Raw genomic sequence first — 16,451 nt, forward strand, 5'->3', positions numbered from 1 at the left:
GGATGGGAAGATTTTCAGCTGGTGGCAACGTAGGCAAAGGTATCGGTGCCGGGGTAAGCGAAGAGAGGGGACGTAGATGGGATGGGCGGGGTGGGGTGGCGGAGAGAGAAAGGGATGGGTGACCCCCACCGCCCTCCTCCGCCCCTTTAAATGATTCCTCCTTGCAGCCCGCCCAGCTTGGCTCTAGGCTTCCCCATTGGCTGCGCTGGGCCCCTTGCCTCCCGACACAGGAGCTTTTAGATGTGGCTTCGGAGAGCGCGGCCCCCAGTCCAGCGTGAGTTCGCTGCGGCCTCTGTCCATTTCAGGTGTAACTGACTGCGATGTGGTGCGGACGTCTACTCGGCTCGTCCTTGGCCCTAGCCCGCCCTGTGGCTCCGGGCGGGGGAGGCTGCCGGGCACAGTCAGCCCTGGCTCAACTTACGGGCATCCTGGAGAGCCAGCTGGACGCGATACGGGGGGCAGGCACGTGGAAGAGCGAGAGAATCATCACCTCCAAGCAGGGGCCCCACATCAGCGTGGAGGGCACCTCGGGAGGTAAGGCCAGCTCCGACCTGGGCGGAGGAGAGGGAGAAGGAGGGGAGGCTTGGGGGGATGCTCCTGCTCCTGCCCCAGCCCTGAAGGCGAATGCGTCGGACTCGCCAACCCGAGAATTTGCACGGTTGTCTAGCTTAGGGCGATGTCCCAGGACAGGCTCCTTTGAGGATGGCCCTTACCACCATCCCCTTTCCTGCCAAGAAAATTGTTGGCGATTGAGCTAGACTTCTGGAAGTACGTGAGGGCTGGGGATGGAAGGAGACTCATATGCATGTACCATCCACACACCGCCTCTCCACCCCAGCTGCCCCACTTTCCCCCAGGGAGGCTGCTCCTGTTCATTTAACATGATTTCACGGGCGGGGTGAACAGCCTGTCCCCACTGAAGGCTAGGAGGCGGCTGCTGCAGGGGCCAGGTGCAGGAACACCCTTGAGGGCCGGGTCTGCGTTTGTAATGCCTGACTGAAAGAAAGGGGCGGCGAGGGGGGTTGTTGCAGGGGAGAGGTGGGGGGTAAGGGCAGATGGGGATCTCGTGAGAGAAGCATCCTCCATTGCAATGCCTTCTTCCTTACTCCTGACTCTCCCTCCGCATAGCTCACACAGGTCAGCTTCATAATTCAAAGTCCTAATTATATCATTTTGCTCCTCACAAAGCCTTCCGTGGCCTCCTGCTGCCTGCTAAGCATTTCAAGCTTCTATAATCTTACTCACCATCTACCCACAGAGCCAAATAGATACTATGGAGTGTAGCGGGTGAAACATGGAAAAAAAAGTTAGCGGTGTAGAAGATTGGAAATTCCCAGGATCCTATAGCAAATTCAAGGGGCAGAAATAGAATCCACGGTCTCAGTTCTTACAAGAATGGCTAATAAACTAGAGAAATTCAAGAACATAGGGCAGAGAGAGGGAATGTTGGAATGAAAGGCTCATGGTCAGATAAAAGAATGGGAGGGTTCAAAAACTTGGAGGTGATAACAAAACCTAGGCATGCACCATGTCTGAGAGGGGCTGAGACTTACTGCTAGGTACCTCATGGCTGGACCTGGCCACAGAAAGGTTCATCCAATTGGAAAGGAACTGATTAAAAGGAACATTAGAGTCACCTAGTACTTTGAGAACATACATTCTTTTAGTGAGGATTGATAGAAATAAAAGTAATGTAAGAGCATTCTATAGCTTACCCAGCCAGAAGGAGAAAATGGATGATGAGTTTGTAACAAATCACAAAACCTGGCACAGAGCTTGAACCAGATTCTCAGAAGGCCTCTGTGGCCTCTCTGAGTCAAGGCTAGAAAGGTAGGATCAAGGTTGGAAAGAAATGATCTGTCTCTGAGATTCTGTGGCCCTGCAGTTTCCCAGCTAGCCTTTCCTAATACCCTATTTACAAGCAAGCTAAACCAGCTTTCTTCAAGGGCTGGGTCAGCTGTCTTCACATCTCTTCCACCCCTAAACTCTTATCAGCCTATTTGCCAGTTTGGTCCCATTCCTTCCTGCCTTCCCACCTTGCTTTGCTGACCTACTTCTCATGCTTTGGGTCATTCAGAGGTCTAGGTTCCAAAAAAGCAATCTATTTCCTCAAAACACATTGCAATTGACCCAGGTAGAAGCACCTCCAAGAATAGATAAAAGCATTCCAGAAAAAGTTCATGCCTCTGAAAGGAAGCTAAAGCAGTCAGGCAGGAGATTCCTTTGGGACTCTCCATTTCCCCATTCTGGGGTTCAGTATTCAGAGAACCACTTTTCTATTCCTCTTGCCCCAAGGGTCCCACAGCTGGGCCGCAGATCCATTACTCAGGGGCAAAGTTAACCGAAACTGCCCCAGGCCTGCCTCTCAACTCTGATGTGGGAATGTAGGAGTTAACCTGTGACTGGGGTTTAAATCATGCCTCCCCAGGTCCACTTGTATCTTGGCCCACAACATCTGTTCTGTTCCCTTGCCTTTGGTCTGTCTACCTTCCCACGACTACCATTTGAAATCCTGCCCACCTTTACCTCAAATACCACTTCCAGGAAACCTTTACTCATTCTCTAACTCTCTGGGAGCTCTCTCCTTCCCATGATCCCTCCTCCATTTCCATTCACACAACTTAGAGCATTTATCACAGCTTCCTCCTGTTGCAGTCATTCTTACTTTCCCCAGGCTGGAGCAATGAACCTCTCAAAACCTCAGGGCTGAGACAGGGAATTTTTTTTTAATAAAAATATATTCAGTAACCCCCAGGGAAAGACAGTCTTGTCTGCTAGGTGGTAAACGGTGATAAAAGCAGCCCACAGAGAGAGGCAAGGAAGTTCCCTGGGGTCTCAGGAGCCTTCCCTTATCAGAAGTGTGCTAGGGTTTTATCTCTGCTGTGTGAATGGCCCCTCTTCACAGAGGGAGCAAGTGAACAGCTGAGATTCAGCCACAGGGCTGAGTTCAAACCCAGTACTCTGAGAGCCCCAACACAGAAATCATAGGATCTCAAGAACCTAGTGTCTTAGCCTCCTTTCATTCCACAGCCACCCACCGGAATCCCCTCTATTCCCCAGTGTAGATCCCATGCCTCCTGAAGACTGGACTGGTATTTTACCTCTGCTTATAAATGGTGCCTAATAAGTGTGTCAGTGTTTGGCGGAGTCGCCACTACCATGGTGCTCTGCATTGGAGCAAAGAACTTATGGTCTTGTATGGACTGAGTACATGTACCTTGCTTCCCCCATTTGAATGTAAACACCTGAAGGGCGGAGGCCTCGGATTTTTTATTGTATCCTTGACCTGTTTTTAAAAGTACAAAAACCGATTAAGCCATGGCCCCTTCCAAGTATGCCTAAGCGTCAGATGTCAGCTGTCTCTGGGGGAGAAATGGTGTGGGCTGGAGTGCTGGAGTCCTGGAGAAAGAGGCAGCTTTTGAACTTCGCCCCGGAAGGAGGCAGAGAATCTGAAGAAAGGGAAAATAGGAAGAGGGAGAACATTTAGCAATGGGGGAAGGGCCCCCCCCATGACCTTGGAAAAATCATTTCCGCTCTGTGAGCCTGATGTTGCCCTCTATAAAACCAGGAGGTTAGACTAGCGATGAGGAATACCAGATCCTAGCCCTTTTGCCCAAATGAATTTGGATACGTACTTGAGGGGAGGAGAGGTTGAGATTTCCATTATCTCAAATACCACTTAAAGTTACTTTAAAAGACAATGGAATTCTTGTAGGCTGGTCCTAGAAATACAAAACTAACCTGGTCCCCGGGGATGAACAATAGAATAGGTAATTCCCGAAATTTTAAAATTACTGTCCCTGAGTACCTATCTCCCACCTCTTTAGCCTATAAGTCTCTGGTCACCTCATCCCCCCACCACAGCAGATTGTACTCTAAGAACCCCTAGCCTCTCCTGGCTAGGGCATTGCTCCCTTCCTTGGGGGCATCCCCCTCTCCCTTGGGGGAACCTGCCTTAAGCTGCAACTCCCTTAAGGGGCAGGGAAGCCTGCTTGGTGTGTTATATGTTAGCCCCAATAAATGCCTTTACTTGATTTGGAGACAGCCTAGTTGAATTCTTTTGGGACAGCTTTGCACTCCAATATTTTTGGGTGCACCCTGAGCCCTATCACTAGTTCCTTCTCATTTGTATTGGGAGTTAGGGGAGATGAAGATAGGATTTGGACCCTAAAAAGGAAAAGCCCCTGAACTTTCCCATGTGGCTCAGGTCCCTGGTGTTCACCAGGGGTAATCGGCCCTTCCCAGTTAATTAGCTGTACCTGGCCCCAGCCTAGACCACCCCTCCCTTAATTCCATCTAGACCCCTTGTCTGTTCCCACAGCCTTCTGAATAAAAGATCTATCTTGCCTCCATGAAAATGATTATATTCCTTAAGAGGCTGGCCAATATGGCAGATTTTTAGAATCACCCACCTTGGACGGTGTTCTTATAAAACTTGTCTTTGGCTGAAAGAAGGCTTGGGTCGAATTCATTCAGGCAGGACGCCTGTGTCACTATTTTAGAGTTCTAGCACCCCTAAACCTCAACAGGGGGAAGTGTTGGTCAATGAAAACAAAATTTGAGAGTGGAAATGTCAAATACCAAATACCTGCAAGGCCTCCAGAAGCAGATTAAAATGTAATTAGGGAATATTGAATAAGGCAGATTAAAAATACATTAGAAAAGAGATAACGTAAATGTGGGGTTTTCTGAGTCAGACGCTGCCTGCAGGGATCTTTCCATCTAGGTTAATGGCCTCTGTTTCTGTTTGAGTTGGATACCACTGGGCTAGACTTGGTTAGCAAGAAAGGAGCAAAGAGAAGTGGGCCAGGACACCTGAGTGGCAGCAACCTCAGCGAGTGAGGTGTGATTCCGTGGCCAACCTGGAGTGGGTTATCTGCACCCTATGTACAGTGCCACTCCTGGGCCTGGGGCCTCAGAAACTGCTGCTGGCCTTAGCTGCCCTTTTCTTCTTAATCCTCCTGGCTGCTCCAGCCCATCCCCTCCACCCTCCCTCCCCTCCTCTCCCTCCCATCTCTCCCCTCCCTCCCCTCTCTCCCCTCCCTCCCCTCCCATCCCTTCCCTCCCTCCCCTCTCTCCCCTCTCTCCCCTCCCTCCCCTCCCATTCCCCTCTCCCCCCATCTCCACCTCTCCCTCTCTCTTTCCCCCCTCCTCTCTCTTCCCTCTCTCTCTCTCTCTCTCTCTCTCTCTCTCTCTCTCTCTCTCCCTCCCTCCCTCCCTCTCTCCCTTTCTCTCTCCCTTTCTCTGTCTCTACCTTCTCTACTCTTCTCTCTATTTTTTTCTCTCTGTCCCCCTCTCTTTCTCTCTTTTTCTCTCTCTGCCCCTCCCCCCTCTTCTTCTCCCTATCCCTCTCTCTCTCTCCCTCTCTCTCTTTCTCTGTCTCTACCTTCTCTACTCTTCCCTCACTCTTATTTCTTTTTCTCTCTGTCCCCCTCTCTTTCTCCCTTTTTCTCCCTCTGTCCCTCCCCCCCTTTCTCTCCCTATCCCTCTTTCTGTTTCTCTCCCCCTTCTCTCCTCTCCCCCTCTGTCTTTTCCCTTTTTGTCCCTCCCCTCTTCTCCGAATCCTTCTTTCTCTTTGTGTCTGTCTGTCACACACATACACTGTAACCATGACACCAGAGCTAAGAGGAATCTCATTTTGCAGATTAGAAAACTGAGGCCCAGGCCGAAGGGCCTGTCACCGGCCTGCATGCACTGAGCAGGGTTTATGTGTTCAGTAAGACACTAAAAGCTTCCTGAGAGGCTTGGACTCTGTGGGCATTATCCACCAATAATAACGCTGTTATAGTTTACATCTTTAATCTCCTTTGAGTCTCATAACAATCCTCTGAAATAGATTCCCATCTTACAGATAGATAACTGAGGCTGAGAAGGACTTGCCCAGGGACTCATGGCTAGTAGATGCTTGAGGTCAGATTGAACTCAGGTCTCCCAGAGTTCTGTCCACTGCACGATGCAGATGTCTTTAGGGGATATAGTTATATATGGTTGTATTCCTCACAGCCCTGGATTTAGGGGCAGGAGATCTGAGGTTGAATGTGGCTCATCCTTGGAACCTACAAGACCCTGGGAAAGTCACTTCCCCCAACTAGGCCTCAGTCTGCTCGTCTGTATAATAAGAGGGTTGTTCTGAATGACCTCTGAGGACCTCCCACCTCTAAACCCTATAATTCTCTCTCCTCTTTACCACAGAGATCCTTAATTTCTGTGCCAATAACTACCTGGGTCTCTCCAGCCACCCGGAAGTGATCCAAGCTGGCCTGAAGGCCCTGGAGCAGTTTGGAGCAGGCCTCAGCTCCGTGCGATTCATCTGTGGGACCCAGGTATGAGGGAGACCCCCACCCCAGAGCAAGGCACCGAGGCAGGCGAGCCGTGACTCCAGCTGCTGCCTCCCCTAGCCCGATGGCCTGCTTGGCCGTGTCACCGATGGCTCTGGGCAACTCCGTGAGAGTGGGGGAGTAGGACTGGCCTGGGAGACGGCATACCTGGCTTCTGGCCCCGCTTCTGCTGCCGATTGGCAGTAAGACCTCTGACAAATCACTTCCCCTCTCAGACCATTTCCTCATCTGTAAAATGGTGATGAGGTCCCTCCTTACCTTACAGAGCTGGTAATAACCAATGAGAAATCAAACAACTAGTTTTGTTAAGCACCTGTATTATGTGCCACACTTGAGCGCTGGGGACATGAGGACAAACAGTCCCTGCGGGCAAGCTGCTTATACTCAAATGGGGGAGACAACTGGATACAGCTGCTAGATACAGAATGAATTCAAAGAAGTTGAATGCAAGGTAGCTTGGGAGGGAGGGCAGGCACCAGCATTAGGAGGATCGTGCAGAAAACAACCGGGCCTTGAAGGAAAAGAGAGATTCTGCAAAGCAGAAGTGAGGGAGGCCAGTGTAGGTGGTTATCCTGGGCAGTATGACCCTGGACAAGTCACTTAAATTCTGCCAGCCTCCTTTTCCCCATCTGTAAATGGGGATCAGGGTTGTCGTCCAAGTGAGATGACGTTCGTAAAGTGCCTGGCACAGTGCCCCCTGCACATGGTAATAAACAAACGCTCCTTCCCTTCGCTCCATCTTCCCTTCTCATTTTATGGATGAGGGAAATTGAGGGCTGAGGTCTCACAGATCAGGGTCCTGGCCACAGCCCCATGTAGCCTCGAGCAGATTTGGGAGGCTCTTCCGCCCTCCCAGTTACGGAATTAAAAGGCACAGGACAGGGGCTGTCAGCCTGGACTCTGTGTCATGGTCCCCATTGGCCTTCGTTCTGGGGAAGCCTGTGTGCCCTCTGCTTCTCAAGTCATCATAATCCCAGGTTAGACTTCCCAGTATATGGGGAAGGGGCAAGGCAGTCACAAGGACAGAGCTCAGGATTAGGAGACCCAGGAGCTGGTTTCAAATCCTGGTTTTTGTGACCTACATCCTGTGACCTTCTCAGTTGTCCCCATCTATAACATGAGTGACAGATGGACAAGATGGTCTCTGAGGGGCTAGAGCTAGAATCCAAGAACCCATGGTTCCTCCCTCCTGGCCTCAGTTTCCCCAACTGTGAAATGAGGATGTTGGACTAGATGACCTCTGAGGGTGCTGGAACTGAGAGATGCCTGGAGTGGGGAGGAACAGCTACCTGGGACCAATCCCTTCCATCTCAGAGCCTGGGGGGCTATTTCCTTATCTGTAAAACAAATAAGAATATGGGCATGACCTGTGGAATTGCTCTGGGTAAGGGGCTCTAGAAATAGAAATCCCCGTTATTTGGAGAACTGTTAGTTGGAGAAAGGAAAGAGTGGGAAGCATTTATTAAGCGCCTACTTTGTGCTGCGTTACTATGCTAAGTGCTTAACTGACCCTCCCTACCATTGTAAAAAGAAATTTTTTAAATCTATGTCCATATCACCGGATCAACAGCCCCTTACCACTAGAGTTGGCCTCGAGCATACAAGAGCCTAGGTTTTTCTAACCTGGAAGAAATATCAAAGCTTGCCTGGTCCAGTCCAGTTCTCGACCAAGATCAAATAAATCCCAGAGGCAGGAAGCAAATTCAAGTCTTTACCTCTGTCGAGTCCTGAAATAAATCAAAGCCATGAGTTTAAAGCATCTTTAACCAGGATAACTGGCTACCAAACTTGCCTCCCTGGGGGCTATCCGCGGATTTCCCAACTCCAAGACTGTGAAAAAGCTTCTTACACCTTTGGGGTAGGGGAGGAGGCAGGTGAGATGGCAAGGGCGAGTCATGAGAGCCCAGCGGCCAAGGGCTATCCCCAGCAAGGAAAGCCACTTCATCCTGGCTGCTTTGGCCTTCATGCCATGAATCCCAAGGAAAGGGGGCAAGGACGTGAGAAGCTGAGATCCAACTGGCTCCCCCACTGAAGCAAGATCCCTGCATGGGAGGATCTGGGGTGTGGTTCAGCTCAACCTAGTCAGGAGTAAATATCTTAAGAGTAGGAATGTAAGGACGTTATTGAAATTCTGACATTACAACAATCATTTGGGGAAGAGACAGCCCCCATTACATCTGGTATTAACAATTTCTGTCATTAATAATTTTTTATCAGTGCCCCTCCCCATACAGACCCTAGTGAGCAGCCAGGGGCAGACTCCCACTCCACCCACCACCCGGCCACTTCTTCCTGCTTCTGAAATGACACTTTGGCCTTTCTGGAGGAAAGGATGCTGGACTGAATGCTGCTGCACTTGCTTGGTGACCCTGAGAAATAGTGTGCCTCTGGCGGCCTGGGTTTCCTTTATCCGTGAAATCCGCCCGTGTTTGAATTTCTCTGAGATCTGGTCTTGGTCCTGTCTTTTGTCCTAATTTCTCACACATTCAGTTATTTGGGAGCTTGTCTTGGTGCCCGTTGGATGGCATCCTCTCTGCGCACAGGCCTGGCTCATGTCCATTTCTGTATCCCCAGCAATATTTAATAACCACATCATCAATAGAGTTACTATAATAACCTTTAATAAATGCTTGCTGAAGAAGTGATTGAGTGAATCAAATTAAGGGTTTCAACTGTGAGTTCCTTCTCTGTTTTAACATTCGAGGTACTAAAGTTCCTGCCAGTTCTGGTATTTCACTTTCAAAGGTTTCCCCCATCCATCCACCTACCCACCCAATCAGCAGCTCTGACATTCCCAGGCCTAAGGTTCTTCCATATTCTGTTAGCTTATATTCTCAGCTCTGCTGTTCCGTGTTCTAAGCTCCCTCCCAGCCTTGACATTCCATGTTCTAAGCTCCCTCCCAGCCTTGACATTCCATGTTCTGAGCTTCCTCCCAGCTATTGTAAGGCCCCTCCTAGCCCTGACAATCTCTGTTCTAAGCTCCTTCTCACCTCTGACATTCCATGTTCTAAGAAGGCCATCCTAACTCCACCATTCTGTGGCTTTATGGAGGAGGGTAGGTAACTTTGGGGGCGAGCACTAGGTGCCTTCCAGCTCCAGCCTTCATTCTGTAGCTCTGTGGCTCTATGACCCCAAGCCTCAATTTCAAAATTCAATCCTTCCCTCCCCTGGGCTCTCCCAGAGAATAGGAAGTGTGTGACCCTTAAGTGTGAAATGATCAGATGTCATTGTCTTGGAGAACGTCACAGGGCATCCTGACGGAGATGTGGTATTGGGGAGGGGAGAGAGGGAGCTGAAGACAGACATCCCTGACATTCTGGCCAATTTAGTTCAATTTAACAAGCCTGTATTAAGCGCCTCCTGGATGCCAGACGCTGTACTAGGTTTTACGTGTACAGAGACAAAAATGAGCCAGTCCCTGTCCTCAGGGGGCTTCTATTCTAGACCTGCTGGTTGGTTCTGCTGAACCTGGCCAGACCATGGCCTGGGCCTGTGACTTGTTGGCAGTTATCAAGGCCCCTCCCCCAGCTCCCTGACCTCCCATGTCTTATCTAGACTCTCTGCCTCTCCCATACAGAGCATCCACAAAGCTCTGGAGGAGAAGATTGCCTACTTCCACCAGAGGGAGGATGCCATCCTCTATCCAAGCTGCTTTGATGCCAACGCTGGACTGTTTGAGGTAGGTGAGCTTTGGCCTGGTTGGCCCCAGGGCCCTCAGTGACGGAGGCCTGCCTGGTACCAAAGGCACAAATGAGGAGAGTCCGGGAACCCTGGGTAGGCCTTGTGGAGGGCTCTCAAGGAGAGTGGAGAAGAGGTCACTTAACCTGCCAGCCTCAGTTTCCTTACCTGTAAAATGAGAGTCATCATAGCAGCTGCCTACTCCCAAACGAGATGTTCATAAAGCTCTCAGTAAGTGTCTGGTGCATAGTAGGTGTCTGATGAATGCTTATTCTCTTCCCTCCTAGATGTGATATAAAAAAAAATCAATAAAAATGAGGTTAAAGTGTTGAAATATACAGAGATGGAGAAAAGTGACAGGGTCCTTAATCTAGGCCTTGGGTCCCCATAAGTGACAGCAGAGAAAAAGCAGCAGAAATAAGGGAGAAATGTCCACATGTAAACATACAAACAAGAACAGTCTCTAACTCGAGAGCAGAGGCATTCTGGCGTCACAGCGCCTCTTAGCCTTGGGGTCAGATCCCACTTCTGAAAGTTAGTGGCTGTGTGACCATGGACCTGTCACTAAAACACCTGAGCAAGCAGGAAGAGGAGGAGGAGGAGGAGGAGGTGAAAAAAAAGGGCAGAGGTCCAAGCTTCCCAGAAGAGTCAATGAGCCGATGGGGATACTGGGTGATTTGACAAAAACCCAGGGTCTGTGGGGGAGGAGGCAAGGACCCCGGCCTATCCCTTCTCAAGGCTGTCAGGCTAAGCTCTTGGGTTCGGAGGTGGAGGGGAGCGGGACAGAGGGCAGGACCCCAGCCAGGTTGAGATGGCCCAGAGTTGTTGGAGCAGCTCCGGGCCAAGAAGGGTGGGCAGCAGCCCATAGTGGTGGTCTCTGCCCCCCACAGGCCTTGCTGACCCCCGAGGATGCAGTGCTGTCTGATGAGCTCAACCATGCCTCCATCATCGATGGCATCCGCCTCTGTAAGGCCAACAAGTACCGCTATCGCCACCTGGACTTGGGGGATCTGGAGGCCAAGCTGCAGGACACCCAGGTAACTAACTGGATGCCGACAGTCAGCTCCTCCCAGTTCAACTGTTAAGGCCTCAGATTCCCGAAGCCCTTTTCTCACAACAGCCTCATGAGATAAGGTAGCACATGTCTTGTTACCCTCAATTTATAGAGGGAGGGAGAAAAAAGAGGAAAAGGAAAGGGAAGGAGAGAGGAATGAGAAAAAGGGAGAGGGAGAGAAAAAAGAAGGAAGAAAGGAAGGCGGAAAAAGGGAAAGGGGAAAAAGAAGAAAGAAAAAGGAAGGGAGGAAAAAGAAAAGGGAAAAAGGATAGACAAAAGGGAAGGGGGAAAGAAGAAAAGAAATGAAAAGAAAGAGAGGAACAAGGAGGGGAGGAAGGAAAGACAAGAAAGGAGAGCAGAGAGAGAGGAAAGGAAAGAAAGAAGGAAAAAATGAAGGAGAGGAAGGAGGGCAGATCACACAGCTAGTTTTCAAGCCAGGATTTGAGTCCAGATGTCTTTTGACTCTCAAGTCCAACCCTTCGCCCAATTTTTACCACACAACTTCTCAGAAATAAGGCTTCCTGACCAGGGACCTCCCAGTGCAGGCCCCCCCAACCCCTTAGTCCCATAGTTGAAATGCCAGGGATCTGCTGCTCCCTTTGTCTGTGTCCGAGTCTGATCCCATGGAAGGAGGCCCCCGGGATCCCTCCACAAGCAGGTGGCAGCCCACCCTATGTCTCCTCTTGGGGGATCTGGCTCACGGGCCCCTGTGTGTCCTCCGTGGAGAGTCCCTCCCGGTGTGCTAGAGGCCTTCCCTGGGTTTCCGCCTCTTTGGGATTCAGTGCTGGCTGGGCCTGTTGTACCGTTGCTCCTGGCTCTCACTGCCTGACCAGCCTCCCTCTTCTTCTGCACTTACACATCGCCTGCTAGGCTTTGCTCCATGACCCCTGGCCCTGACTGGCTGACCTAGAGATTTGTGCCCGGGTTCAGAAGGAGAGCTGGGAGCAGAAGTGTGGGCACTTCCCAAGCCCCACCCCTGCCTTTGTCCCCTTGCAGAAGCATCGGCTGAGGCTGGTGGCCACAGATGGGGTCTTCTCCATGGATGGTGACATTGCTCCACTTCGAGAGATCTGCCAGCTGGCTCAGAAATACAAAGCTGTGGTCTTTGTAGATGAATGTCATGCCACTGGCTTCCTTGGACCAACCGGCCGGTGAGAAGCAGTGATGCATCCCCACAGTCAGCCTGGGCCCAGGCTTTTGGACATAAAGTCTAACCTCCCTTTTCTCACAGCCCTAGTGGGGTGGTAGGTTTAGTCCAGCCATCTGAGGGGAAAATTGAGGCAGAGAGCAGGCCTGGATAGGCTGGCAGGAGTTAAGTTTGAGGGTTTCTGCTCAGATCACCTGGTCTTCCTACACAGATTAGCGCTCCTCCTTCCTGTGGCTTTCTGTCCCAGAGGAAGCCTCCAGAGGATTCAGTTATTCCTCCCCTCAGCTCACTGGCCTGGCTTTCTCAGGGCCAGCCCTAGTCCCTGATTGCAGGTCCAAGCCGGGCATGCTTGTGGCTCCCTGAGCACTCACTCATCCCAGGGAGAGGCACAGCTGGAAGAATACAAACCCAAAGAATTCCAGACGTTAAGGGACCTTAGTGGAAACTCGGACCCAGAGAAGTTAATCAACTTACCAAAGAGCACGCAGCTTGTTAGTGGCAGACCTGGGCTGTGGCCCAGAGTTCTCTTCAGTCTCCACTTTGGTGTATCCGTCTTCATGGCCTGGATTTCCTGGGGGCCTGGAGGGATCTCCAGGTAGCAGAAGTGGTGATAACAATAGTAGGAGGAATGTGTGTACCTCAGGCAGCTGAGAGGATGCAGTGGTCAAAGTATGTGTCCCTACCATCATCACCAGAGGCTCAGACAAGTGGGCTGGGGACAGAGGACCAGTGGATGGGGAAGGGGGAAGGTGACGCATGAAGGGCTTTGGTAAGAAGGGTGTGTCTAGAAGGCCTCTCTGGCCCCCCAGCCAAACCCAGATTACTTAGGGAGAAGCAGGATATGGGGGCAAGGGGAGGGGTCCTATACCCCAGGGCAGGTAATGAATAGGCACCATTCCCTTGCAGGGGCACCGACGAGCTGCTGGGAGTAATGGACCAAGTCACCATCATCAACTCTACCCTGGGAAAAGCCTTGGGGGGGGCTTCAGGTTGTCTAGATGTCCCTTTCCCCACCCCCTCCCCTGGCCACAGCCTGGGATCCTGGTTCTGAGGGCAGAAGAGGGACTCCTCCTTTCCTTTCTTCTCTCCTCCCCAGACTGAGGAGTCTAGAGTTGAGAAGGACCTCAGAGGGCACTTTACCCAGAATTCTATTAAGTGCCTACTGTGTTCAAGGCTGGGGATTTAAGTACATTGAATGAAACCTGCCTGATGAGTGTTCATCCAGCATCTTCTTGAAGCCTGCCCATGATGGGGAACTCACTCTTTCCAGATACAGTCAGTCTCCCTTTGCTCAGCTCTAATGCTCAGTCATGTCTTCTATGAAGCTGAAACAGGCCTCCCTGTTGGTCCCACCTGTATTGGTCCTACTCTGTCTTCAGAGCCTAAGCAGAACCAGCCCTGCCCCTTGTTCACCTGTCCTCCCAAGTCTCTCAGGTGGGGAGGTTCATGGGTATGGCTTGAATGATCCCAGCTTGGGGGGACACAGTGGGAATCGAGGAATGCTTGGGATGGTATCTGCCTGTAACCTGGTTGTCTTCTCCCAGGGGGCTACACAACAGGGCCTCGGGATCTCATCGATCTTCTCCGGCAGCGGGGCCGACCCTACCTCTTCTCCAACAGCCTTCCCCCTGCTGTGGTTGGCTGTGCATCCAAGGCCTTGGACCTTCTCATGGAGAGCAATGCCATTGCCCGATCCATGGCTGCCAAGACCAGACAGTGAGGCTGGGCCTGGGGAAGGGAGGGAGTCCTGGCCTTGATTCAGGCCCCATACCCCCTCTTCCAGCATCCTGTCTCCCTCCTGTCCTGCACATGCCCCCCAGACAACTTTGAGGGATGCCTCTACTCTGCTGTCCATCTTGTTCTCTGTGTGTAGTCCTCCATGTTGTCTCTCAACACCTTGGTCATTTCTTTCTTTGGCCATGTTGTTCTGTCTCTACACTCAGGCTCTGAACTGGCAGGGACCCCAGGACCCTCTCCTCTACCCTCTGGAGTAGGCCTAACAAGGAGTGATTGCCCCTGTGTTTGGAGGCCTTAGATCAGGGGAGCCCCACTGCCTCCCCAGGTAGCCTGCTCCCCTTTGGGCCAGCTCTCCAAAATGTTGGCTTTTCTTCTCTTTGCACCTCCCTCCCTACCACTGCTACTGGTTCTGTTCTCTGGGCCAACCAGACCAAACCCAAACCTCCTCCACGTGACAGCCCTGCAAATATCCAAATCCACCAGGCTACGCAGACCTAGCTTCTTCCATTGATCTTCCTAGGCCTGGATCCTCCAGACCCTTCACCCATCCTGGTCACCTTCCTCTGAATGCCCTCACATTTGTCAATGGCCTTCCCAAAATGTAGCCTCCACAACAGACTCCATACCTCAAAGGTAGTTCAACCAAGGTCAAGGGCATTGGAGCAGTCTGTTACATTTGTATGGAGCTTGCAGTCCACTAAGACACCCAGGCCTTTTTTCAGGACCTGTTGGGTGGTTCCAACTCCCCTCACTTTGCCTTGAAGTTTTGGTTTTTCAAGCCCAATTTTAGACTTTTACCTTAGCCTTTACTAACTTCTTCCCATCTGATGAAATTCAGCCCATCGCCATTGGCCTTTCTCTATCCAACATGTTAGACATCCCTGCCAGTTGTCTCTGAACTTGACAAGGGTGTCATCTTTATCCCTCCCTGTTCCCTTCCTACCTCATTGTCATTCCTGCAGACCCATTTCTAGCAGACGTGTCCCTATGCCCACCCCTTCCCCTCCTGAGCTTCTGAGGCCTGGACTCAGGGACCAAGCCCACCTAACTTCTCTCCCTCCCTCCCTCCCTCCACCAGGTTTCGTAATAAGATGGGGGCTGCTGGCTTCACCATCTCTGGCAGGGAGCACCCCATCTGTCCTGTGATGCTGGGAGATGCCCGACTGGCATCGGTTATGGCTGAAGACATGCTGAAGAGAGGTAACTCCAGGGACTGGTTGGCTCTGCCCCAAACCCCAGGGCAGAGCCTCTACACCCAACCCAGACCTCATTTTCCCCATGTGTAAGTTAGGCCACAGAGATTATATCCTATGAGAGAATATGAGTAAGACTGTGCAGTCTGTTGTCTTAGGACCAGAGAAAGAGTGCAGAGGAAACCAAAGGTCCTCCCTCCTCCCTCCTCCCTCTTGGTCCGGCTCTTCTGCCCCAACCATTATAACCTGTCCTGCCTCCCCTTGCTTCCCTTGGCCCTGTGCAAGTAGGGGAGGGGCCCCAGTTCAGGGCATGGCCTCTGAGACCTTCAGGAAGTCCCTCCCTTCCTGGGCCTCTATGTGCTAGTCTGTAGAACGAGGGGTTGGGGGTGCTGAGAGAGAGCAGCTCAGAGCTTTGACATTCAGGGATTCCCACCAGGGATCTACGTCACCGGCTTCAGCTATCCTGTGGTGCCCAAAGGAAAAGCCAGGATCCGAGTTCAGGTCTCGGCCGTTCACAGTGAGGAGGACATTGACCGCTGTGTGAAGGCTTTTGTGGAGGTGGGAAAACAGCATGGGGCCATCCCATGAGGGACTGCTCGGGGCCTTCCTGAGAAGCCAGGGGATGGACTGTGCTGATGCTGGGGAGCCTGAGAGCCCCCGAGCCTCCCTTCGGAGGGTGGAGGGGCACAGCACCAACCAGCCCAGAGCCTGGCCCGGCTCCTTCCCACCTTCAGTCTGTTGTATCTCAAACCAAGTGCCTGGGAACTGAATATATGACCTTTTATATTTTCTATTTCCTGTGTCTGTTGAAAAACACCCACTGGCCTGAGCCCCTGCAGTTATGGCTAACAATTAGAACTGTTCAAAAATGGAGTGGATTATCTCATGTAGTAGTGAGTTCCCTGTCTCTGGGTGGACATTTTCCACCCAAAAGGAGGGTGGCCACCCTTTGGGAATAGTAAATAACTTCTGAAGCCCTTTGCTGCCCTGATATTCTGGGAGCAGAGGCAAATCCCTGTTACAAATAGCAAGGCCTCGGAGGGAAAGGAGGGGAGTCTAAGTGGTCCTTCTGAGACAAGGTCCTCCATAAGCACCCAGGCTGTCCTGAGGGGGTGGGGTGGTCCTGCCCACCCCTCCTGTCTGTGCTATTCTGTCTCTGGAAGAGGCAGGGCATGGCACCCAGTGCCATCCCTCCAGACCAGGGCAGTTTCATCCCCTCCCCTCACTCAGGCAGACAGAAAACATTACCAGAACACCTCCCTCTCCAGCTTCGCCCCTTGGCTTCTGTCTCCCCAGCCCTGGG

The 16,451-nt window shown here is 51.6% G+C and overlaps 1 protein-coding gene across 1 annotated transcript; it reads left to right on the forward strand.

The window, feature by feature from the left end:
* Positions 1-320: 320 nt before the first annotated feature.
* GCAT (glycine C-acetyltransferase) lies at positions 321-15,736 on the forward strand. The gene is made up of 9 exons (XM_036761698.1): positions 321-534; positions 6,193-6,323; positions 9,917-10,018; positions 10,908-11,054; positions 12,068-12,222; positions 13,125-13,207; positions 13,763-13,934; positions 15,034-15,155; positions 15,585-15,736. Exons 1-9 carry the CDS (start codon positions 321-323, stop codon positions 15,734-15,736), a joined length of 1,278 nt encoding a protein of 425 aa, XP_036617593.1.
* The last annotated feature ends 715 nt before the right edge of the window (positions 15,737-16,451 follow it).

The sequence above is a fragment of the Trichosurus vulpecula genome, chromosome 5, assembly GCF_011100635.1.
Source record: "Trichosurus vulpecula isolate mTriVul1 chromosome 5, mTriVul1.pri, whole genome shotgun sequence".
In the NCBI taxonomy this organism is placed as follows: domain Eukaryota; kingdom Metazoa; phylum Chordata; class Mammalia; order Diprotodontia; family Phalangeridae; genus Trichosurus; species Trichosurus vulpecula.

Coding starts and splice junctions, on each gene's coding strand:
- GCAT (XM_036761698.1), top strand. CDS start 321: ATGTGGTGCGGACGTCTACTCGGCTCGTCCTTGGCCCTAGCCCGCCCT. Junction 12,223..13,124: donor TTCCTTGGACCAACCGGCCG/GTGAGAAGCAGT, acceptor ATTCCCTTGCAG/GGGCACCGACGAGCTGCTGG. Junction 15,156..15,584: donor TGAAGACATGCTGAAGAGAG/GTAACTCCAGGG, acceptor GATTCCCACCAG/GGATCTACGTCACCGGCTTC.